We start from the raw sequence: 25,654 nt of genomic DNA on the forward strand, positions 1-25,654 counted from the left end.
TGGAAAAATCTGCTGTTCATTTTTTTTTTCTTGTAAAGTTTGCAGTTTGCTACCCATTTGGTTTTGTAATTGGACTTTTTTTTTTACAAGTGAAAGGAATGAAAGGAATAAAATGTAGGATGGGCCTTGATTGTATCGAATGGGAATTGATTCGGTTGTAAAAAGCAGTTGTTACATTTCAGAACAGACTTGGGTGGTTGAAAATGTAGGCTAAATATCGGTGAATATATTGTGATTAGCTAAATCTATAAAAAAAATTATTTTTATTTTTTATTTTTATTTTTTTACGTAGGCTATATCAACATGTTGATGGAGGCCGTACAGTAAGATACAAAAAATATATAAGCTTATCATTTCTGCTTTTAAGTCCTCCAAAAATCGGCCCATTCACTTCCGTTGTAAGAACTTTAACATAACAAGCAATGTTTTCTTTTCTTTTTGGGGGGGTTTGTATAAGGTTTTAGTTGTTTAAGATAAAAACTGGATAACTGCGAAACTGGATAACTGTTTCACTTCCTGTCAAATATAACATCCTTGATCCTCCAATAAAAAGATTTATAAAAAAAACGATAAATGATATCAATGAGCTTTACTCATATTGAACCCAGAATTTAACTTTCAATCACTTTCCTGGTGTTATTATGTAGGATTCATCAGTACAAGTTATTCCAAATAATATTTGACATCCTAAATACAATTGAATGTGGTTTGTGTTAACAAATGTAAACAAATATAGGCATAACCTATATGCATAAATATATTACGGTTACATGTATGTTGCATATAATACAATTGCATCACACTTTATTGTAAGGTGTCAGTTTTACAGTGTAATTATATATATAATTACTGAGTAATATTAATGAACAACATACTATGGTTAGGGTAGGGTTTAGTTGAGGGTTAGTTGCATGTAATTATGAATATATTACTGTTATTATTAAGTACTTGTAACATATGAAACAAAGACACTGTAAAATACAGTGTTACCTAAAATTTACGTGTTTTAAAATGAATAAAAAGTTGATCAGAAGCACTTGATAAAACATGAAATATTTCCCTGTTAAAATTAAAAATGTATTTTAATTGCAATGGCATTTTCCCATTGTCTAGTCGATTCAAGTCACATTTATTAGTGCTTTATACAATACAGATTGTTTCAAAGCAGATTTGAAGCAATAAACAGGGAATATGTGTTCATTTTGTTTAATTTATCAATTGCAAAACAAATTCAATTTCAGCTCTACTGAAGACAATAGTGTCATTATTCAGCTAAATTTAGTTCAATGTTGTTTTAATCCAGTTCAATGACCGTGTAAACTTCATCACTTATGAAATAAGTTACATTCAGCTGTAAAGCAGCTCTACAAAAGAGAATAGTGTTATCATTCAGCTCAAGTCCGTTCAAAACTTTGTTCTTAAAAAAAAATCTGTCATTGTCACGCAATCGGTTTTCAAATCTGAAATAACTTTAAAAGGTTAGTGTATTTCAATACCCCTGTTATGCTTTTTCAGATATGACCTTACATGCAGTGCAATTAAGCTGTTTGTGAATGTGAAAGGTCACTCTACAAGATCTAACTGCAGAATAAAGGTTATTACTGTTGTTATATAGTTATTGTCTCCCAAAAGAAAGAAGAAATTTTGAAATGATCGAGTCGTCAGCAAATTCTTAGTTTCTGTTAACAATGACTAATAAAGATCTATCTATCTATCTATCTATCTATCTATCTATCTATCTATCTATCTATCTATCTATCTATCTATCTATCTATCTATCTATCTATCTATCTATCTATCTATCTATCTATCTGTCTGTCTGTCTGTCTGTCTGTCTGTCTGTCTGTCTGTCTGTCTGTCTGTCTGTCTGTCTGTCTGTCTGTCTGTCTGTCTATCTATCTATCTATCTATCATTGTCTGTCTGTCTGTCTGTCTGTCTGTCTGTCTGTCTGTCTGTCTGTCTATCTATCTATCTATCTATCTATCTATCTATCTATCTATCTATCTATCTATCTATCTATCTATCTATCTATCTATCTATCTATCTATCTATCATCGTCTGTCTGTCTGTCTGTCTGTCTGTCTGTCTGTCTGTCTGTCTGTCTGTCTGTCTGTCTGTCTGTCTGTCTGTCTATCTATCTATCTATCTATCTATCTATCTATCTATCTATCTATCTATCTATCTATCTATCTATCTATCTATCATCGTCTGTCTGTCTGTCTGTCTGTCTGTCTGTCTGTCTGTCTGTCTATCTATCTATCATCGTCTGTCTGTCTGTCTGTCTGTCTATCTATCTATCTATCATCGTCTGTCTGTCTGTCTGTCTGTCTGTCTGTCTCTCTCTCTGTCTGTCTGTCTGTCTGTCTGTCTGTCTGTCTGTCTGTCTGTCTATCTATCTATCTATCTATCATCGTCTGTCTGTCTGTCTGTCTATCTGTCTGTCTGTCTGTCTGTCTAATTCATGTTCAAACTGTAACAAATCTGCATAATGTCAGTCTATGGTGTTCATTGGCTGCCCGCGAACAACATCTTCTTTGTCCCTCAAACACTGTAGTTGTATCTGAGAATGGAAGAGTTTGGTTCATGTTGTCGACATGTCGAGAAGACGCTGTTTTCTGCACTGCCAAAGCAAATCCACTTTGCTGCACTTCAAATGAACGAGGACTCGCACTGGAATTGACATGGCAAAACCTATGCCATCCTTCATATCAGTGTATCAAGTGCTGAGGAAGAGCTGGAGCTGAAATTCAGATATGATAATGGGTGTTAGGTTTCCGACACGCACTGTAAGCAGTCGACCAATCACAACAGACTGGGCCATCTGACCAATCAGAGCAGAGTCGGCTCATGGAAAGGCGGGGTTTAGAGACACTGAATCCTTGATTGAACCGTTTCCGACGTTGTGAGAGAAGAAGTGATGCAGCAATGTATATTATGAGAAGATTAAAGTGTTTGCTTCCACTTTATTTCAATAGTCCACTTTAGACATTAGTAGACTGCCAGTGGACTGTTAGGTTATGGTTAGGTGTTAGGGTTCAGGTTTTGGAGAATAAGTTGACTTGTAGTTGCAAAGTTACTTATAGTCAGCCGAATATCTGGTGGGGAGCATCACAATAAAGTGTTAGCAGATATTAAGTTATTGCAGATATTGCAAAGTTACTTAGTTGAATGTCTAAAGTGGATTATCAAAATAAAGTGTAACCAAGTGTTTTTTTGTGTGTATTTTTTTTAAACCTGGGATGCATGTAAACCTATTTGAAGGAGACCTCCAAAAGAAATTAGGAAACTTTAAAATAGCATACAGGGGTATCTGGTGTTCTGCTGATTTTTACTGGATGTGTGAAGTCAGTTCTCCTGAGGTTCACACAGGAGAGGCATAGAGACAGGTGTAGAGAATCACATTAACTATATGAACATGACATGACAACATCTGTTGTCATTAATATCTTTTTGTCAAATGTCCTGCTTGTAAACTGTGCTTATATTTTGTTAACACAAACATATACTTTCCATGGCTGCTGTACCTCTGCATCCCAGCTGTAACGTACATCCGTTACCCTTCTTGTGAGCAACAATTTGTCCCGACTGGAGTCAGCAGGGCCTGACCGCATGTCCCGTTCTGCAGTGAAGCGCGGCTCGCTGTCACCAGAAAGCTGAGCCGGGGCGTCCCGCTCGGACATGAAGGTCAGCGGTGCTCTGCTCAGTTAAGACGATCCTTCCTGCCCCTGTTAAACACCCCCTCAGGGCTCTTTCTCTCGCCCAGGACATCTCAGCTTTCCCTGCCCTGGCCTATCAAGCGCTCTCTCAGCTCTCACCGGCACAATTACCCCCTCATTAGCCTCCACCCCCACCTCATCACCTTCTCCAGGCTCACTGCGTTGTGTTACACTCCACATTAGGGAGGCGTCCTGGCTCCTGAGTGTAGGGAATGAGTTTGCCGATTCAGTGGGAATGTGATACCACCCTCACATGCTAATGCAGTCAGAAAAGGGACCCTCTCTTTCTTGCTCTCTCTACGTCGAATTCAGCTTCGAATTCACAGACTTTTGTGGAGTTGAGTTTTTTAAGGACTGGTTATGATTAGGCTTGTGCTCTTAAACAGCCTATGTACACGTGTTTTTATTCTATTATAATAATATAAATGTATACAAATATACTTTAAATAATATCATTGTGTTACCTTTTTTAGGTTTCTGATCAAGTTTAGGCCCTGTTTTAGCCTTAAATGGGCATAAATAACATGTATTTATGAGTATAACTGTTAGGTTCTAGTTCTGTTTTGGTCTTTTTTTTTTCTTTTTTTTTTCATTCTGTTCCCTGTTCTGGTTTGCCTGAGTTCATTCTGCTAGTGTGTTTAACTTTACATTGTTAACCATTCGTTCCACATCTGTTCATCTGTGTTTAAAATGTCAGGTTTATGTTTAAGCCTGTTTAGTTTTATTGTGCTTTGGTTTTGTTTTCCCTGTTCCCATTTTTCTTGTGTTCCTGATCGTTATTAGTTTCCATAGTTACTCATTAGTTCCTCACCTGTTCTTTGCTTGATGTGATTGTGTTATTGTGTTCTCCTGCGTGTTTCCTCTTGGAATGATTATTAAAAGACTCAATCTCCGTGCGCTCGTTACAGCCACAGCGTGACACCATGTAGTTCCATATAATAATATTGAAGTGATTTTACTATGAGTACAGAGAGCAGCAAGCACATGAAGTTACCATGGCAACCAGATACATTGTAGAGCTGCGCTAAGTCTGTTTTGCCGAGCTAAACTTAGCAATAAACATGTTGGAAATGCACTATAACCGCTATATTTTAAAGTGGGCTTTTATTAAGCAAGTAAAGGAGTGAAAAATTACTCACCTTCTGTTTTAAAACAAACATCTGTTGGGCTGTTATCCGCCAAAATGATTCATCACGTAACTTGAGATAGGGGGAGATGTTTTAAAGTTTAATTGGATTTATGAATTTATTGACAAAAAAACAATTCAAAATGTTTTAAAATATACATTATATGTATATTTACTTTCAAGTTAGGTGAGACAGGTGAATAGGGTAAATTTTTTAACTAACAGATATCACCACGAAACTTTCCCGATTGTTTACCTACATTAAGATGAGAAAACAATGTATTACAAGTTTTCTGTAATTTAATGTTAAAATATGCAAATTAGGCAATATCTAATTAAATATTAGCTAATTTGCATATATTTTAAAAAACGAAATCTGAGTATTGGATAAAGCCAGGTTAAAAAATATTTTTTTCATTCTGATCACATATTAGATGGGAAAAAAATTACAGAGGGATTTATGGATATCTACTTTTGTTATCCTGTCAATCAGAATATACTGTCAATTAAAAAAATTATTTTCGCCATGTTTTTTTAAATAAAATGTTATATAAATCAGGCTATGAATAATATATTTACAAACTCCTCTGCAAATGTCTTCATAATATAACTAGGTACAAGACTGGAAAGTTTGGTGTATATCGGTGCGACTGAAGTGGAGATTTCGGACTTGGAGAATGAGAGAAAAGTCATTTTGAGAAAACGGGCTTTAAAGATTTATCATCAGCCAATGAGATTGCGCATTCAGCCCTTTTACTTTCACGATTGGTTGCTGATAAAAAGGAAACTACCATATTTGGATCCGACAGCATTGTACAGCAGAACGAGAGCGTTCCAGCGGTGTGTGTGATGACGGTGCAGACAGAGATCGCGGAGCAGCGGGATGATTTATAACGACAACTTTTGTTGAATTTATGAGAAATCTACAGACGCAAACAGACAAAGTGTAGTAAAATAAAGACTAAATGTGTATTTCAGACTTTTTTTCACCACAAGTCTGAAAGAAGACATGTTATTGAAGACAAATATCCCAAAATCTCAAAATTGACCATAGAAAAAAAAACTGCCTGCCGTTTTTAATTGTTCTGTAAAGCTGTATAGTAGCGTCTTTCAGTCTATACAGCCCTGGGTAAAGTTGCATGAAGTTTTGGCCTATGTCTCATGAATCGACCCTTTTATGGTCTGAACTTTTAAACAGCTTGTTTTGTAAACTAATAATGAGAGCAAACAGTGCTTTAATTATCAGTCTGTTGGTTTATGTTGTATGCCGCGGTGTGGAAATGAAAAGTCGCTCCCTCCAACGGCTTCCTTCAATGCACCATCACTGTTTTAATTACCAGAGTAAGCAACTCGCTTTACCCCTCATCCTCCCATCTCAGCACAGTGGGAAGCAGAGGCTTCAGCGCTGAACATCCTCTCCTCCAACCACGGGATAATTGACACCCCCTCTGCCTTCAAGCTGAGAGAGAAACCGGAGTGGGGGAACGAGAGCAGAGAAAAGAGTGGGAAACGCTGGAGTCGAGGAGAGAGCGGGTGTCCCGCGGCCCAATCGTGAGATCCAGGGAGCAGAGTCGCTTTCTCTCCTACTTGCACAAACAAACACTTTCATGGCTCAAAACCCAACGGCGACTCCAGATGCGATTTCTATGACCAAACAGCCGACGGGGCCCCTGGCATGTCTTATCAGCTCAGAGCAGAGGCCCAGGCAATCCGAGGCCCGTGGTAAACTTCACAATTCCTCTCAACGGCCCTGGATTGGTCCAAGACGACGGGGAGGAAGAGAATGTGGGGAAAAGACAAGGGAGAAAGAGAGGAATGAAGAAGGACTGAGAGTGGGGTGTGTGTTTATGAACTTGCTTGTTTTGAGCAGTTACAGAAGTTAAGATGAAACGGAAACCCTGCTTGGTGTCGTCTGATGGGATGTTTGGAGCAGGAGCCGAAGTTTTGTTGTTCGGCTTTAAACGTTTTTAAGGCGAGACACGGCGGGCAAAAACATTGTTTTTTTTTCACTGGTCAATTTTGAGATTTTGGGCTATTTGTCTTCAATATCATGTCTTCTTTCAGACTTGTGGTGAAAAAAAGTCCAAAATACACATTTAGGTCTTTATTTTACTACACTTTGTCTATTTGCGTCTGTAGATTTCTCCGAAATTCAACAAAAGTTGTCGTTCTGAATCATCCGCTGCTCCGCGATCTCTCTCTGCCCCTGTCATCACACACACCGCTGTGAAGCTCTCTCTCTCCTTTACAATGCTGTCGGATCCAAATATGGTAATTTCCTTTTTATCAGCAACCAATCGTGAAAGTACAATGGGCATTTAACTCTAAAAGCGAAATCTCATTGGCTGATGTCCATTTCTGACTGCGTGATTGGTTCAGATGCATCACGTGACGCGCTCTGACATTTAGATGTGTGTTTTTGACTGTTTTTCTGCTCAGTTGAAGGCCATAAATGCTGTTTATAAGTTTTGATGTGATTTAGGTGGTTTGTATTGTTGTTGTTAATGATTTGATGAGATATTGTGTCTGTAAATAGTTGTTTCCACTAAAAAAGTGTGATTTTTTACATTACAAATCTTTAATTGCCTTTATCTCAAAATGACTTTTTGTCATTCTCCAGTGACACATCTCAGCCTATGTAGCGCCTGTGTACACCAAACTTTCCAGTTATACACGTAGCAGTATTCTGAAGATATGTTCAGAGGGATTTGTTAATAAATCATTCCTGGCCTGATTTATGTGACATTTTAATTAAAAAAATATGGCGAAAACCGATTTTTTAAGGCTATGGACAGTATATTTAGATTTCCTAGGTAATGAAAGCATATATCCTGAAATCCCAACCCGATCTCACGGCAATTCGTACGAATTTTACGAGGTGGCTAATTCGTACCAATTCATACGACCTCACTCGTACGAATTTGTACGTTTTTTGCTAAAACGTACATATTTTACGATTTGCCAAAATCGTATGAATTCATACGAATGACCTACCCCTGACCCCGCCCCTAAACCCAACCGTCACGTGGGTTTAGACAAATCGTACAAATTCGTACGAGTGAGGTCGTACAAATTCGTACGAATTAGCCACCTTTTAATCACTCGTACAAATTCGTACGAATTGGTCGTGAGATAGCGTTGGAAATCCCTCTGAACATCTTTTTTTCATCTTGTGTGTAATCAAAATGAAAAAATAATTTTGCACCTGGCTTTATCATATGTTCAGATCTATCTAATGAAAATATATGCAAAATTGCGCATATTTAATGATATAATGCCTAATTTGCATAATTAAACATACAAATTTCAAAAACTTGTAATAATTTTTTTTATGAACTTGTGTAAGTAATCAACTGATGAAGTTTCATGGTGATATCTATTACTTGAATACCCTATTCACCTGTAGTGTCTCGCCTTAAAAGGGAGAGCCAAATAAAGCCACTATAGGCCACCCATTCATGTGAATTTACCATGGTAAATGGGAATTGTTTATGTAATAGGGCAATTCATTAATATTTTGAATTTGCTTTTATTTTCTAAATTTCAGTTTCATTTAAAATTGTTATTTTAATTTTAGTTTACAGGTACTCTATGTAACTATTTGTTCAAAATAGGGTTACACTTTATTTTAAGGTGTCATTGTTACAGTGTATTTACATATTTAAGTACTGAGTAATATTTTTTAACAACATGTACTTACTATAGGGTTTGGGAAGGATTAGGATTTGGTTGAGGGTTAGTTGCATGTAATTATGCATCATTTACTGTTATTACCATGGTAAGTACATGTATGTAACAAGGAGACTGTAAAATAAAGTGTTACCCAAAATAGTTTAGTCAATACATCATCAATCCTTTCAAAGTGTGTTTTTGTCTTACCCTGATGACAATTATATAATTCTCATACAGTGTAGGCCTAAATGTGTTTTACATAAAAATAAAACTTTGGACATCTTTGGAAGGAGTTCATTCACAATGTCATGATCACATCTGGAGGGGTTTTTCATTTGAAAAGGCTTGACCTGAACATGGTAATATCCCAGCCTCTGCTTCCTTTAAGAAAACAATATGATAAAAGACACCAACAGTCCTTGAATGATTCGATTTTATTGTCAGCAATATCACAATAAACAATTCTTCCTCTAAGTATCGTTCATAATTACGCGACTCTCTGGACAGTCGCGTCAGTGGAATATTTCGCTATAATGAGTGCTTTTTATAATGACTTTCAATGCAGTTACTCCAATGAAGAGGTGGATTTAAAAGTATTACCATAATAATGCTATTTCTATAGCTAAATGTTGCGGTTCCAGCACATTTAATCAGTAAAAGTCTGACATCTGGCAATACTGACCATGGCAAAACCCAATAATGTGGAAGTGTATTGTGTTGAGGTGCTATTGATGTTGTATTGATTTCTCTGGTCAAGGTCACGAGCAAAGAGAAGCCTCTCTTCTGAGTACACTTCACTGATTGATTGTCTATTAGGGAAGAGCGTTAAATATCCCCTGCATTATGTAGCTTTGAAGCTAATGACAAAGCCAGCTTGCGCATGACTTATTAAGGCCAGGATGAAATAGAGCTCCAGCAATTGTGAAAGTGCTTTCTTGGCACAGGCCAGAGCTGATGCATAGCAGCCGAGTCTCCCGCCACAAAAACCCCGCGCCAAGGACCTTGTTTAGTCACATCAGCAAATAACCATATGATAAATCAGTGCTGGATAATGGTATGCAATATTACTTGCTTATGATAAAACACCCTGATGTGTGCTATCGGCTTTTAATGAGCGAAAAGCACAATGATTCATGTGCGACTCTCAGAAACTCTTTTCATCCAGTCAGGATACAGAGACAAGGCATTTAATGTTGTTTATTAGATATATATAAAATAAGATAGAAAAATACATTATAAACCTGTAACAATGGCTGTTAAAACAGACATGTCTTCTCATAGGCAATACTTGGGCAGGGAAAGACGCATGTCGTACACATATTCACACATGTATGATAAAAGACATTCACATGATCAAACTTGATTCTTAAAGCCAAAATGTGTCATTTTGTTGATGTTAAAATCCTTTTTATTTATTTATCCCAGTTTCACGTGCAGAAACAACTAAAAAGTAAGTTGAAAAACATTTGTCATTTGGCTTAACCAATGGGACGGGTCAGGGGGCGGGGCTTCCCGTTGGACTGACCATGCTTGGAAACTCATTATTTTTATCAGTCCTTTTGATGCCAGAATTACACACTTCACTGTTGAACTTAAAAAACAGGACTAATCAGAATAATATACTTTTAAATGCTATTGAATGTGAGACATCATGCTTTATCAAGTACTGTATAACTCACCTCTCATCTTTCTTCATTAAGTACACTCTAAAAAATGCTGGGTTGTTTCAACCCAATTTTGGGTCAAATATGGACAAACCCAGCCGTTGGGTTACATTTTTAAATTACATTTTTAACCCAACGTTTGGGGTTGTCCATATTTGACCCAAAGTTGGGTTGCATTTTTTAGAGTCATTTTCTAGAGTGTATTTAATTTAATTTAAAAAATCTAATTATTGTATTCTTACTTGGCCCCCCCCCCCCAAAAAATGCTTTATATATCATAATATTGTTATGGCACTGGAGAATCATAAGTGGAGATGAAGGGAAATGCAGACACAACAGGAAGACATGTTTGATGTCACAGAGACTCCCCTCAAGAGGCCATCGTGTTGCATAGTAAAGAAAGAGTTTCGAGGGGGACGAACGTGACAGTACACACAGCTCACCCACCGCTTTCATCCCATCACCACCTACATGCGGTTTCAAATCCACAAAATATCATTCTTTAATCAGTATTTGTTTTGTTTCCAATAAAGGTTTAAGCATGTTCACCTCAGAGGCAAAATTATACAATATCAAAACTTGCTGGCAGAGAATATCTCTTGAGTTAAAGTTGATTATTCTCACTCAACTGGAAACATTTATTTATTCATTTGGTGAGATTTATGCTTAAAACAAGGAAAATAAACGATATATTCTCTTTTTACTTCCTTATTGCAGTTTTTTTATAGTTAACTCAAGCTAAACACATCAAAACATTCATTGCTGGACACAACATTAACTGACATAGCACAATATATTTAAATATGTTGTAGATGTACATGTAGAGGTAAAACCAGATATGAAATAAAAAATGAATAAAAGCTAAGACATATTCGGGGGGAAATACAGAAAACCAAAAAAAAAGAAAAAAAAAGAAGAAACAATTTACCTCAAATTAATTCCAAATATTAATAAAAATCTATTATAGTCTCTAAATTATACTACAATAACACTGCTTATTAGGGATATTTTGATATTTTAACTGTAAAACAAGACACAAATACTGATTAAAAATATTTAATATTTTTGGTTACACTTTATTTGGTAACACTTTGTTTTACAGTGTCCTTGTTACACATGTAACATGTACTTATTGTAGTAATAACAGTAAATTATGCATAATTACAAGTAACTAACCCCAAACCAATCCCTAATCCTAATCTAACCCTATAGTAAGTACATTATTATTACTCAATACTTAAATGCATATTCACACGGTAACACTGACACCTTAAAATAAACCCTTTAAATTGAAGTAGTTACATTCTACTTACTCAAATAAGTACTGAGTAATATTAGTTAACTACATGTACTTACAATAGAGTTATGGTTAGGGTTAGTTACTTGCAATTATGCATAATTTACTGTTATTTCTATAGTAAGTACGTGTAGTAACGTGTATACGTCACCTTAAAAATAAAGTGTTACCAACTTTTTGTTGTTGTTGTTGCAGTGACTGTATCGTACCGGTCTGATCTAACAGTGCACTGAACTTCAACATAATGTGCAAATTATTTCATTCAAGTACTGCGAGCAAAATACCTACAATTCTGAAGGACGTGTCAAGACTGAAGGCAACTAATACACTTCGACTCCCCGAGTCTGTTTGACAGCGTGACACTGGGAAACAGGAAGGCAGGTATAGGCTGGTGATCCGTCAGTTACGTGGTTTCGGAAGGGAAAGCTGTGTGTACCGACCCGGGCCGGGTTTCCCCAAAGCATTGTAAGTCTAAGTAGATCATAGAGAGCATTATGGTTCTGCAACAGCTTGAGGCTCTTACAAGTCCAAGTCCTTAGTGTCAGAAATAGATCGGGGCATCGGTTTACGCTCGGGGATTTGTCCTGTCGCGTCACATGCAGTGTAGACAGCATCACTGATTATAATGGGTTCTACTTGGCTTTTATCGCATCGCTTTGCGCCGCTCGAATCCGGCGTAGACACAATGCTTTCTGGGAAATACAGCCCTGGTCTGATCATTCACCACTGATGATGACATTCATATTGAACATGAATCATGAGCACTATGATAAGGCACTTGAATGATATTTCCCTACCGGCCCCATCGGTACAACGAGAGGGTTGTTTTGGTCATCCACGTCTACATCCAATTACAGAAAACTGGATTGTTTTCACTTCATAAAGGGTTCAGTATTGTTCCGTTTTTTTTTTTTTTGTTCTCTTCACAATATTCGACAGTATAAAATATTGAGTAATAAAAATATACGTTCTCTGGAGGATAATAAAAGTGTGGTTTCTGTACATGTTTTCTTTTGTCACTCTTTGAACTTTTATCTACAAATTTCATACATTTGTACAGCGGATAGGCAAGCATGGCTTATACATCCTCAGAGAGGCTTGTTCACTGAAAGTGTCGGATTGTTCCGGAAGGGAAATACTCTTCTTCTTCTTCTTCTTCTTCTTCTTCTTCTTCTTCCTGCCGTCTCACTGAGATCGCTTCTCAAGCGGTGTGCCGGTGATACAGAGGTGCATGCACCATTCACACCGTCATGCGTTACATTCAGACTCATTACCGTAACTGCCGGATCACTGGAGCGGTCCGGTTCCTCAGCGCTGTCATGGAGCTGAAGGGTTTTGACAGCGAACTGGGATCGCTGAAGGTCTGGCTTTGATTTAGAGGGAGCGGGGCAAATCATTATTGCTTATTGCTTACAAAGAGTGCAGATCTACTGCGGCAGGAGCGTCTCCGTGTCCAAGCTGTACATCCACTGCCGGGGACAGCTCTTAGATACTCTTTTTTTGTTTGTTTGTCTTTCATTCATTCATTTTAGGGCAGAGATGTGATCTGCAGGCAGGTAATGGGCAGGTCATCATTGGGTGAAGAGGTCAGAAGGTCAGGGGTTAGTTGCCAGTGGTGGCTGAGTGGGTTAGAGAGACGAACGAACAGAAAAGGGGGAGGGAAACAAGGAAAGGAGGAAGGAAACAAAAGATAGAGGAGATTAGTTTCAGCTAGTGAAAGCAGGATGACAATATGAAAAGCATTATAAACCGATCACAGGTACAGGCTCTTGATTCAGTCGAGTCTCCCCACAGCACAGCTTTAGAGGCCGGGACACGACAAGCGGGGACGTTTTTGAGCGACGGTGGGATGGAGAACTCTGATTGGCTGTTCAGTTTAGCGAACGAGTCGGTGCACGCGAATAAAAGCGAAAGTTTGGTGCAAGATGGTGCAGACAGAAGGCTGTTGTAATTTTACGCCATCTTACCTAAACATTCGAATGCACAAATATTTTCATAATAACATGAGACGACTGGAATGAAAAAAGTGATCAGCGTGATTGATATTTAATGGTATTGATATTTTATTTAATAAGCAAGCACTGCTTTGTTTACGATTTGTATCTGCAGCCCTAGTTTCAGTTTCACTTCCTGAATGATGAAAATATACTGTTGATATCTGATGCTGATGTGGACAGATATTTACTTAGGCAGCACAGATGTTGAAAGTCGCCTTTAGTCATTTTGGTGTGTTCAAGCGCAACGTTTTGGCCGAGACGCAGCCGACGAGAGGAAACACAGTCCGCTTTCTTCGCCGCTACGTCGGCTTGGTGTGTCCCGGGGTTTATATCTCAGTGCTAGACATAAAACGGTCAAACGTGTTACTATTCAGTTAGCCATGCTAAATTAAGTGTAATTTTATATGAAAACATTCAAGGTGTAATTCTATATTACAATTTAATTTATCCCAGCTTAATATGTTTATTTAATATGAATTTATTAATTTATAAGTACGCCAATTATAGGTTTCCCCAAAACTGTATTATCGCACAGCTCTCTATATAAAGTTATATATATATTATAAATCCAACTTTATTTGCAAAAGATTCAGTGCAGTGACGTAAAGCAATCCATACTATATAGCAAATCTCAACCGCACGATTGCCTGTATTAGTGCAAAATGTAAAGTATATTATAATCTGCTAATCTACTAACATGTTATAAACATTAACACTGCGTTAACATAGCCACTAGACTAGACTAAGCAACTTCCCACTAGGCCACTAGCATTTTCTGTAAACGTATTTTGTGAAAAGTGCTATACAAATAAATTTGACTTGACTTTTGACTTTGGCGGGACTTTCTGTTGGTTTGTCCAATTGAAAACAGGGGAGTATTCAATAAACCAGTTTGAAAACAAACATTTTGTGGTGCTATTGCGAAGAAATGACTTGAGCTTGAACTAATTTGATCATTAATTGCACGAAACCAAGCTCGTGTAGGCTCAATAACAACGTTTGCTGTGGGTTGACTGAATGTGAGAGCCGTGGAAGAACTGTTGGTCTTCATCTTTGTTATATAATCAAATCATGAGGTAAAAGCATGATTTTACACTCAGCATGAGGAACAGCCTATATCCTGACAGGCCACGTGTTAAGAAGGAAGAAATCAAGAGAGAAAACACTCAGAAAATACAAAAGAATACAACAGTGATAAATGTGTCTAATGGTTAGTAGCAGTCAAGTGGATGGACGGACTGACGGAGCGGTCACACCAGGCTTACGCGCGACAGGATATGATGTCACATTAAACCCTTTAAATGTAATTTTGTTTTTGTCCAGGAGAGATTCAAGTTCAAATGTTGGCTTTGGATCTGGAGTGCATAATCTTAAACCAATGAATTGTTAATAAATAATAATACATTCAAATGATTAGTTTGAGCCAAGAGATAAATCCAACATTAGGTCCTCTATCTTTTCGCTTTATGTGACTCTGGATCACACAACCAGTCACGAGTCTCACAGGTATATGGGTCATACATTGTATGGGTCAAAATTATTGATTTTTCTTTTATGCCAAACATCATTGGGATATTAAGTAAAGATTTTGTGTAAACTTCCTACCGTAAATATATAAAAAATATATTTTTGTGAGTGAATGCAGCTCAATCGTGAACATAAATGCACAACTTTAAAGGAGATTTTCTCAACGTTTTGATTTTTTTGCACCATCAGATTCCAGATTTTCTAATAGTTGTCTCTCGACCAAATATTGTCTTATCCTAACAAACCATACATCCATGGAACGCTTATTTATTCAGTTTTCAGATTATGCATACATCTCAATTTAAAAAAAAAGACCCTTGTGACTGGTTTTGTGGTGCAGGGTCACACATGACTTCAAACCTGAACTTCGGTCCACAGTGAAAGGCAGATCTTCTGAGTCTAGTGTGAGCGCTCACGACAGGAGAAGCTGCTGGAGAATGAGAGGAGATCTGAAGACAGCCGGCGAGGGTCACCTGACTGCTAGTAAACACGACGGCAGTTGTGATGCAGATGGAAGATCAATGCTTTCTTGGTAAGAATCGAGGCATTGAGAAATTTGCTCAGAAATAATTTAGGTCCAAAACAACCGCTGGTGCCTTTTTGTTTTTAATTCAATAAAACTTTTTATTGCCTTTTCAAATTCCTTTTTGTTCTATGTACAACAACATAAAAATCTTGGCCTTAATGATACAAAGCAACACTACAAGGTATTTTCTAGCATAATATAGCCATGGAAATTCAAGCTGTGGGACTTTTAGCCTTTACCCTCAGACTATCACAGGACACATAATATAAAATGCTTTTGCATATAAACATTGAAAAAGTCTTATCATTCATATATAAAGCCCTAACATATATCCAAAAATAGAGGAAATTTTCTAACATGGTGCTATAAAGCTGCTATGATGCATATTTTTTGTTCCTACAAATAGCCCTCTATAATACCATTACTATCTCTTCCAAAATACAAGTAAAATTTGACAATTCATATACATTCCTGCTTTATATATTTTTTTTAGATATATATTTTTATATATATTTTAAAAGCCACAAGTAAATACTATTTTCTTTTCAACAACAAAACAAAAATAAAAAGAAGCTTACAGTAAAACATAAAAAAAATTATCAAGTGGAGTTTTTTCTTCTTCTTTTCTTAAATGCATTTCTACTCTCACACACCCGACACTAGCGTCCACTCGCAGCGGTCAACCGCGAGACTCGGCAGATTCACTTCAGTTTCGTGCTCTGAGGTGTGATGTAGCGTTCACTTTTTCAAAAAGTCAGAGGAGATGAATGTTTCTGATGTATTCAGTGCAAAATAAAAGGCTTGTGCCACATAGAAACACTTTATCAAATGAGGCAAATATCGACAGATGGAAATAACAATAACAATAAAAATAAGTAAACAGCTGAAATAAAAAAAGTGATTCGTGTGGTCCAGTACAAATGCACAGATTGGAAATCTGGAAGTTCTGTGCAAATGGGTTCTCAAAAGTAGATTTTCTTCAAAGCAGTAGTTCCATTATATAAAAAACACGTATAGCACAAAAAAGGATATGAAAAACAAAAACATTAAAAGAGAGGAAGCAACCTCAGTCTCTGATCTGCTCGATAACTGTGGTCATTTGCCAGCGCAAGCAAACAAAACATCTGTATCGTTGACCATGTGATTTCAACATGTTTCTGGATCAACGTCTTTGCTGGTCCTGGAACAACATTCCAATCAGCCAATCAGATTTGAGTATACCGGTCATGTCCAGTTTAGTCTTATAACCAGGGTTAGGTGCATCATTTCCCTCTGATTTTAGAGATAAGTTATGGGCAGGGTTAGGGTTTAGGACTAAATATTCGGACAGGAATGTTGTTCCAGGATCAAATAGCTTGACCCAGGAACATGTCTTACTTGGCAAAATCACTGTGACCACACACACACACACACACACACAATCACACACACGGTCTAACCTGCGCAGACTGAATTTATATGTAATTAGATGCATGTGAACAGGGACATTTCAGAGTTTACAGTTTGTGGAAATACTGAGATTTTGTAATTGTTTCATATAGTGCTGCGGTGATCATTGTCAAATCATTATCCACCTTAATGAATGGGTTTATGTAATTTTTAATGATTAATGTAATTATTTTTAAACATGCGTTGGGGTCCAAATCAAATTCAAAACCATTTAAAGCCTGGATATAAACAAAGATTTATGATTAATATTAAGATTTATGATAAACGTTATGAAGCTTGAGATGCTCTTCTCTTCTTTCTCGCTGCTCACAAACCAAATATTACTGACGGTATTAAATTAATGTTATATTCTCAACATTAAACTCAAAATGTTACTCTGAATACTTAAGTTGTATATGTTATTAAATAAAAATAGAGTGTTTTCACTATGGAGGGGGGGGGGGGGGGGTTGTCTAAGACTTTTGGAATTACAGTACACGTTATTTGTCACTATTTTTGTTTTTTTTTAAGAATTTTATCATTTTAATTAATAATTTTATAACTAATTTACATCACAAAATCCACTCAGGTCAGTTAGTGAAACAAACTTTGCCGCTAGATTAGAAATGTACAGACCCCTTTTAGCGACTTTTTCTTTTCTTCAAAAAAGCAACTACGAATATAGTGACTTTTTGTACAGCTGGTTAACAGTCAGTCTGTCACTATAATACACTTTTTCCATTGTCTGACAGAAAATATGTAAACGAGAAGAGCTTTATTGGACATTTGGCTGTATTACAGTAAAATCCAGTATGTGAGCACGGATTACGGGAGAAAACGGATGTAAACTGCAGACAATTGGCACATTACGTCATCTAGCGACATTTTGCTACTTTTTGAGCTTTAGCTCCTTTTAACTAAAAATATTTGGCAACACTGGATACAGATGATATCCATCACACAAGACGGCATACTATTACAATTTTGATGACTGTCAATCAAATCTCACTATATGCAGATATATAATATATTACTACATTAGTACTGAAATAGATCTTAACTAATTAACTGATCGATAATAAAATGGTCGAATTAAACAGGTCTTGCCCATATAATATTCCAATCATTTATTACGCTCGTTGATTCACACAAGGTGAACCAGATTTAGTAAAGGCCATCTTTCCTTTCTTTAAAACTGAAGTGTGTGATTTCTGCACCCTTAACATCACCAAACAGAATTACATGAATAATGTCTGTTTTCAAACAGGTTCTCCTCCTCAATATTACGCCACTGGTCAGGTCAGTGTTGCTGTGTTGGGCTGTTCGATTCGGTCACAGTCTTAAAACATTTCAGGGGAATCAATCTAAGAATGGCTAACTAATAATTGTGACTGCATATATTTTAACATTGACAAAATGACACTTCAGCTTTAAGGTTTAATTTTTCGGTGTGTTCTGAAAGCCTGCTGATAGCAAACACAGATTTTAACCGTATGTGAAAATGCGAATTTTATCGTATTACATGCACTTATAAACAACCACTGTAGCTCAAGTTCACGATGAGGTCTCCATCTATTCAAATGGTGTCCAAATGTTTCAAGAGTCAAAATATATAAAAGCTGATTTACTGTTTGCTTAACTGGAGAAAAGAGAGTAATTGAGTGAATAAAGCCCATGTTCACATGAAAAGATCCATTATTTGTCATCAACATCATGCTGAAATCATAAGGTCATCAAAATAATGGAATGAAGTCAACCACTCCATCTGCGCAGGAAAGACCACGTATACACGAGTGTGTGTGTGTGTGTGTGTGCGCGCACAGGAACTGAAGGGTTCAGGACAAACACACCTTATTAAATGGCACGTCTTTTAACATGCTGCACATGCTTCACAACAGATCAGGACCAACAGTGAGTTGCTACCGTGATGAAGAGAAGCACATGAACTAAACTGACCTCTGTCTGCGGTCACTATCCTGTGGTAAGGATGGACGCGCATATCGTGCCTTCGAACTTTAGCTGTCACCGCACCTGCTTGGATTGCAACAACATCACCAGAAAACACATCAACATCAGATCAGTCAAACCTCACAGTCTCCATCAGATCACGCGCGTGTCGACAAATGCAAAATCATTTAAATTATACAAGTTAAGGCACAAATAATACTTTTGTATATCCCCAAACACGTGTTTGTACAAAATTCAAACATGGTTTCATGGATCCCCAGTGGATCGGTGGGTGTTTGCGTGGCTTGGACACAGGATCACAGACATTACTCTCAGCGGGAAGCTTTACTACTCACGTAATCTTGCGCAGGAGCGACAGTGTTTTTAAATATAATACTGATAAAGTCCCTCTCTGAGATAAGGCACAGAGAGAACAACATTTAGGCACATCTGCTGGAGTAAAAAAAAAAAAAAAAAAAATAGGAGAATAGAAATGTACGGCAATGAATTAAGTGATTAGTAAAGCAGAACAATCGATTTTTTTCTCTCTCCTTCCATTCCACACAGAGGCGTAGCAGTCAGCGGCACAGTCCCGGGGAACGTGAGCATGAAGGCATCATGTGTATGGCATTACGAGGACAGTCTCTGCGGGCTCTGGGAATAGCCAGTGTAAACGAACAGGAGTGTGTCGGACTGACTGCTAGGCCAGACTCATGCTTGAGAACAGACATCACTCGAAAGCAACAAGGCAGCTGTGAAACGAAAGCGTGTGAATGTTAACACTCGGATGGGATGAGGGGCTCAGTGAGGATCCTGGGAAACGCTTTTAGCCGTTCGCACACCTGAAGAATGAAGGAAGGGAACGGGATATTAGTGGCGGGAAGCAACACACACAGTCAGACGGAGCGTGTTCTAGGACAGTTCGTGAGACTCGGTAAAACCAGGTTTGGGGTCGGTAAGATTTTATTTCACGTTTTGAAAAAAGACTCTTATGGTCTTTGAAGACTGAGTCTGAAATTTTTGTATGCATTTTTTTTGTTGTATTTGTCATTCGATGGCTTTGAATAGACAAAGCACTTCTCAAAATGCTTTGCTACGGATGCGAAAAACACAGACAATTTCTCATGACGGATGAAGCTTTTGTGGGCAGTGTGTAAACGTGATTGACACAACGTGAGGTCGTATTTATTTTTTAACGTGCAAAATTTTTAGTAAATGACCTTTACGGTCAACAAGGCTGCGTTTATTTGATAAAAAAACTATAAAAATGGCAATATTACGAAATATCAATTTTCTATTGTAATATATTTTAATATGTAATTTATTCCTGTGTTCAAATCTGACTTTTCATCATCATTACTATTATTATCAATGTTGAAAACAGTTTTTGTGTGTGGAAACTCTATATTTTTTCAAAAGAACGACATTTGTTTGACTTTTTACTGTCCCTTTTGATTCAATTTAATGCGTCCTTGCAAAATAAAAGTTTTTAAATCATTTAATAATATTATTTAATATTTAATAATAGTAGTTTCTTGCGTCATATTTCAACCAAAAATCTAAATATTTTGCATAAAGTTATTAAGATATTTTGCATTGATGTGACAAAAGTCAAATAAGAACATTTTCTCCCATATTGTCATTTTTATAATGCATCTGTGTGTTTTGCTTTAGATTTTTCATTTGTTAAGATTAGTTAATATGAACTAATAATGAACTGCGCTTCCACAGCATTTATTAATCTTTGTTAATGTTCATTTTAACATTTACTAAAACATTATTATATCAAACATTGTATTGGTTCACATTAGTTAATGAACTGTGAACTAACATGAACAAACAATGAACGACTTAACAAAGATTCATAAATACTGTAACAAATGTTTTGTCATATTTAGTTCATGTTAGTTGATATTAATGTTAACTATTGAAACCTTATAGTAAAGTTCCATATTTTTTTTAATAATTTTGATTCTCAATAGATAACTAACTAAAACTGTAATACTGCAGTGTAACAAATACTACACTGATGTGTAAATACTTTATAAATACATATGAAATGGTCTACTTACGCATGTGGTGTGAAACAGGCCTCACAGTGATAAGAAAATATTAGGAAAATGTGCTTGGTTGTCACAATTTTTTTTTTCATAATTCATCTTTATCTTAAACCGCCAAACAATTCTGTGGTAAACTATGACCCTGACACGTTAGGCTTAACAAAGTAGAACGGTTTATGAGCTTGAAATGTCCTCGTGGTGTGATTATATTGTGATTTTAAGCCAAAATGCCCCACCATAGTGTGCGTTAAACTGTCCTAAAACGGCTCAGTGAACAGCCTGGCTTCTCAAATAGTATCCCCTCACAATTTAAGCGGCCCCCATTCGACCCCCACTGTCCCCTCACCATCCTCATGTTGCCCCTCCTGATGCCCCCCACCCTGATGTGTCCCGCTCAGACTGAGGGATGGGGGTCATCCAGAAAGGCTTGTGCAGCAGTTTGGGGCTCAGTGCTTTGTCTCCCTCATCATTGTACACACAAAAAAAAAAAAAAACTAAAACATCACATTACAGATAAAAAAACAAAAGTACAAAACCAAACACAGAAAAACAAAACCATGATTTAAAGAAACAGACAGAATGAAAGAGGCCGGGGAGTCCAGCCAGTCCGATAACAACAGGAGGCGGGGGGCGTGTCTGCGGTGTGGGGGCGGGGCTTGTCGGAGGGGGCGGGGCAAAGAGGGGGTACTTTAAAAGGGAGGCCGACCGGTTGGCTCTCCGCGCTGGACTGTGATGGGAATGTGACAGGTCTGAAAGCCCAGGTAGAGGGGCAGCTCTTCGGCCTTTGAGGACGCTGTATAGGTCACACAAGAAAGAAGACAGGATGAAAACCTCCCCTAAAACACCCTTCCATCTCTTATGGGGCGTTCACACACACAGACATTATATCTCTGCCACCGCCTTAATGGTTCTGGTGGGCCGTTCATAGCTTTTAAAAATGGGATCACAAAAGCAATATGCAGGCCGTGAAAACATGTCGCCGTTTTAATCTGACAAGGAATCGGTTTACTTGCACACTAAGAATATTCTTAAATGTGAATTTCAGCAGTGAATTATAAAAGATGAACGATTATTAATGATGAATCTAACCTAGAATACTAATAGTTTCTGAGACGGTTTCTGACAAAACTGAATAAAAATGTCAAAACAAAACTAAATTACTAAAACTTTAACTAAAATGAAATAATTCAAATTAAATCAAATAAAAAATTATAATATTAACCAAAAATAATAGTTTATCAATGCTATACAGAACTCCCAAACCTCCATTTGTGTTATTTCATTGTGATGACTTGCTATTTTAAAATGTGGAAATAATAAAGTTGTAAATGGGTAACATTATCTCTCTCTTGTTGCATTGCATCACTGCTCATTTGCATAAAGATGCTTTTTTCCTCAACTCTGCTACATCACTGGACACGCCCACACAGGACACGCCCACAATGTGGACACGCCCACACTGGTTACTGGAAATCGGCAAATTAAAATGACTGACTTTCGGCTGCCTAGTTCCTGCAAAATCGCTGTATATGTGAACGGCCCGTCCTTCCCTCCACCCACAGACAGTGTAACGCTGAGGCTGTCCTATAAGGGCCGTGCTGTGAACCATCCAGGGGTGCGTTTCCCGAAAGCATCGTTAGCCAACTATGGTCGCAAGTTCCGTCATTATCAGCATTGTTCAACGATTTGGTGTTTCCCGAAACCATCGTTCTGACGAACGTTCGCAAACAGCATCGCAAACTTGTGTGGTTGGAACGACAGCTCTCGAGCTGTGGTTAGAAGCATAGTTTCTAGTTTACATGAGATATAGACTGAATAAATCCTTATCTTTAGCAAAATAAGCAAGCTGACATTCAGTACAACCCGTGTTATTTATTTAGAATACATACAAATGTAATTTACGTCTTTTAGTTTGTCAAGAGATTTAAAACACCGTTTTTGAAGACTGCGCATGTGCGAACGTGCTCTACTATGTAAGAACGAGCCAAATATTGAGTCTGGTAATAAAGCAAAATAACTGAGAAAAATTAGAAATGATCTTCAGATGACATGTCTGTAACTTATATGACAAAATCTAGCGTTAATTCGATCTCAAAAAGATGAATTAAAATAATTTATTAGTCCACCACGCGCGAGACGTCATAAACCAACGTGGTTGAACGATACTTTACGACATACGGTTTCGGGAAACAGTCGTGACGAGCTAGTTGATTTCTCCAACGATGCATCGTACTATGGTAGTTAAGCAGTGAGCTATATAGTTGTACGGGAAACGCACCCCTGCTTGAGACCGGCTCAATAAACATGCTTATTGGACAGTAGCTAAACCCTCCTTCATCTGCTCTAATTGGACACGCTGCTCTTGGCATTGGGACGGGCTATTTGTCGCTGCTCAACTTAACACCATGCCTTTGGGAGAAGCCAGTGTTAAACTGGCAGAATGCTGTTGGTAACATGATATTCATAATCGGCTTTTCTCAAGTGCTTTAATGAAGCCATACAGCTTGTGTGGAGTGGAGAGGACAGGGCTTTTGAGAGAGAGCGCTCTCATTATTCATATAAAGCCAGTAGAGCACTTAAAAGCCAAATCATTTATGCAAACGTTTCTTAAAAGGATTTTTTCTTCTTTTTTTTTTCTATGACGAGCGAGGACTTTTTATGACGCTAAATGGATTAAGTGGAAAAGGCTTGATGTATTGTTGTTTTTGTTTGTATGTTATTGCCTATTACGTCCTCCTGCGACAGCAGAGGCTGCTGGCCGTCATGCGGGGAACGAGAGGCTTTTGGTTGGTGTAGGAGGGCAGGTTTCGGGTGTGTTTATGTTGCGGGATATTTTAGAAGAAGGCATAGGGAAGGGGTGGGCGGTGTGATCAAATCTTACAGTATGAGACATGTTATATCACGGTAATGCATTATATCATAAAATACATCCTCTTGTTGATACATTATTTAATTTTTATATGGAATTTCACGCACACAAAAGATCAGGGGCCGAATTCACAAAACATTAATACAAATAAAATTCTCCTTAATGTCTATTTTCTTCTTACACTGTATAACCTTTTTTTTTATTTTTTTTATTTTAAAGTTCACATTACTGGAGAAAATGTCAGTCTTTCTACTTTAAAATGTCATGTTTACTTCAATGTGTTACTTGCCATTTCTTTGTAATTAAATATGAAATTGACAAGAAATTTCTAAGTGAAAAGAGGAATAATAATCCAACACCAAGGATTGCAGCTGAAAATTGTTATTTTTGCGGCTGAGCTTATTGCATATGCATTTGTAGGAGTTAACCATTCAAATTAAAAATGTATGTGAGGAGAGTATTTAAATGAATAATGCGAGCTGATTTACTAAGGTTTGCGCTCATCAATTTACTGATATTATTATTTACTGCCCAAAAAAAGCATATCTTAAACCAGACTCTTGTGCTGCTCTTGGTAGATTGTGTTGGCCATTATGGAAATGATCCGGCTAACCTCTTAAGGTTAAATATTTTATTAACAATACTATGCACACTTATTATGATTATTATGGTTATTATCTGCACGCAGCGGCAAAATATTTTTTTTGTGGTGTTTTTCATGCCATAAAATCTGAACATTTTCTTCTTAAAGGGGTCATGACATGAGAAACCAAATTTGCCTTGATCTTTTGGTATATAAGAGGTCTTTGTACCATTTAAACGTCCTGCAAGTTTCATAGCTTAAGACGTCCTCCCCATTATAAACGAATAATTTATTTAATCAAGCTCTAAATACAGCTCGTTCTGGATCCATGGTAAGAAGTGACGTCACGGTACGAAGTGACGTACCAGCGTTTGCATATGACCGCCTCCAGCACAAGACAGCTACGCTTAAAGCGCAAGACAACTACGCTCATTTCGTATTGTAGTCGCGCCCGCGCGCTGCGCGCCTCACAAGTGTTCAGTCGACGGACAGCGAGTGGGTCTGTGTACAGGGAAATACGATGCCGCAGATGTGCTGTTCCTGGCTGTGGACAAACAACATCTGTGAATACGCTGTGAAGGATCCAGTCGTCAGGGGAAAATGGATGCACGTTATTTTTTGCGGACGTCTCAGTCACGGCAGTGTTAGTTTAAGCGTTTGTTCTATACATTTGAAGGATGACTGTTTTGAGAACAGACTGTTTTGAGCTTTGCCAGAAAACTGTTGCTCAAAGATAAGTCCGTGCCGACTATTCTGGGCTCAACATCGACGACGCAAACTGTAAGTAATGTATTTAAAACTTTAAACTACTTTTTAAATACACTGAAAGATCCAGTCGTCAGGGGGAAATGGATGCACTTTATTTTTTGCGGACGTCCCAGTCACGGCAGTGTTCAATACATTTGAAGGATGACTGTTTTGAGGAAAAAATCTCAATATGATGCTTGGCTTTGCCAGAAAACTGTTGCTCAAAGATAAGTCCGTGCCGACTATTCTGGGCTCAATAACGACGACGCAAACTTACTTTTTACCATGGCTAATATAAACACATTTGTATAAGAGAATCTTGAAAATATGTCGCCTTTCTAGTAGGCCTACATGTGATAGAAAATTAAAAATTTTAAATAAAAAAGCCTTTATCAATGCTGCATCTTCTAAGATGGCCTGTCTGTGCATGCATTTTTGTCCGTGGTACACCCTATCATTTCATTGGAATTAGTTAAATAATGTTAAACTGTTAG

General features: G+C 37.4%; 2 protein-coding genes across 5 annotated transcripts in view; both read right to left on the minus strand.

Moving 5' to 3' along the window:
• Window positions 1–25,654, minus strand: part of dlk2 (delta-like 2 homolog) — a 528,840-nt gene that overhangs the window by 320,991 nt on the left and 182,195 nt on the right. The window lies entirely within an intron of this gene.
• qkib (QKI, KH domain containing, RNA binding b) overlaps window positions 18,673–25,654 on the minus strand; it is a 108,597-nt gene continuing 101,615 nt past the window's right edge. For 2 of the 4 annotated variants that reach the window (XM_079634656.1, XM_079634655.1), the window contains exon 7: window positions 18,673–18,985. In XM_079634656.1, the coding sequence (XP_079490782.1) occupies window positions 18,825–18,985 (161 nt within the window). In that variant the 3' untranslated portion in view covers window positions 18,673–18,824. Of the gene's footprint in view, window positions 18,986–20,581; window positions 21,755–25,654 lie in introns of those variants that run through there. The other 2 variants (XM_079634654.1, XM_079634653.1) reach the window with 2 other exon arrangements.

Source organism: Phoxinus phoxinus (assembly GCF_949152265.1).
Source record: "Phoxinus phoxinus genome assembly, chromosome: 14".
NCBI lineage: Eukaryota > Metazoa > Chordata > Actinopteri > Cypriniformes > Leuciscidae > Phoxinus > Phoxinus phoxinus.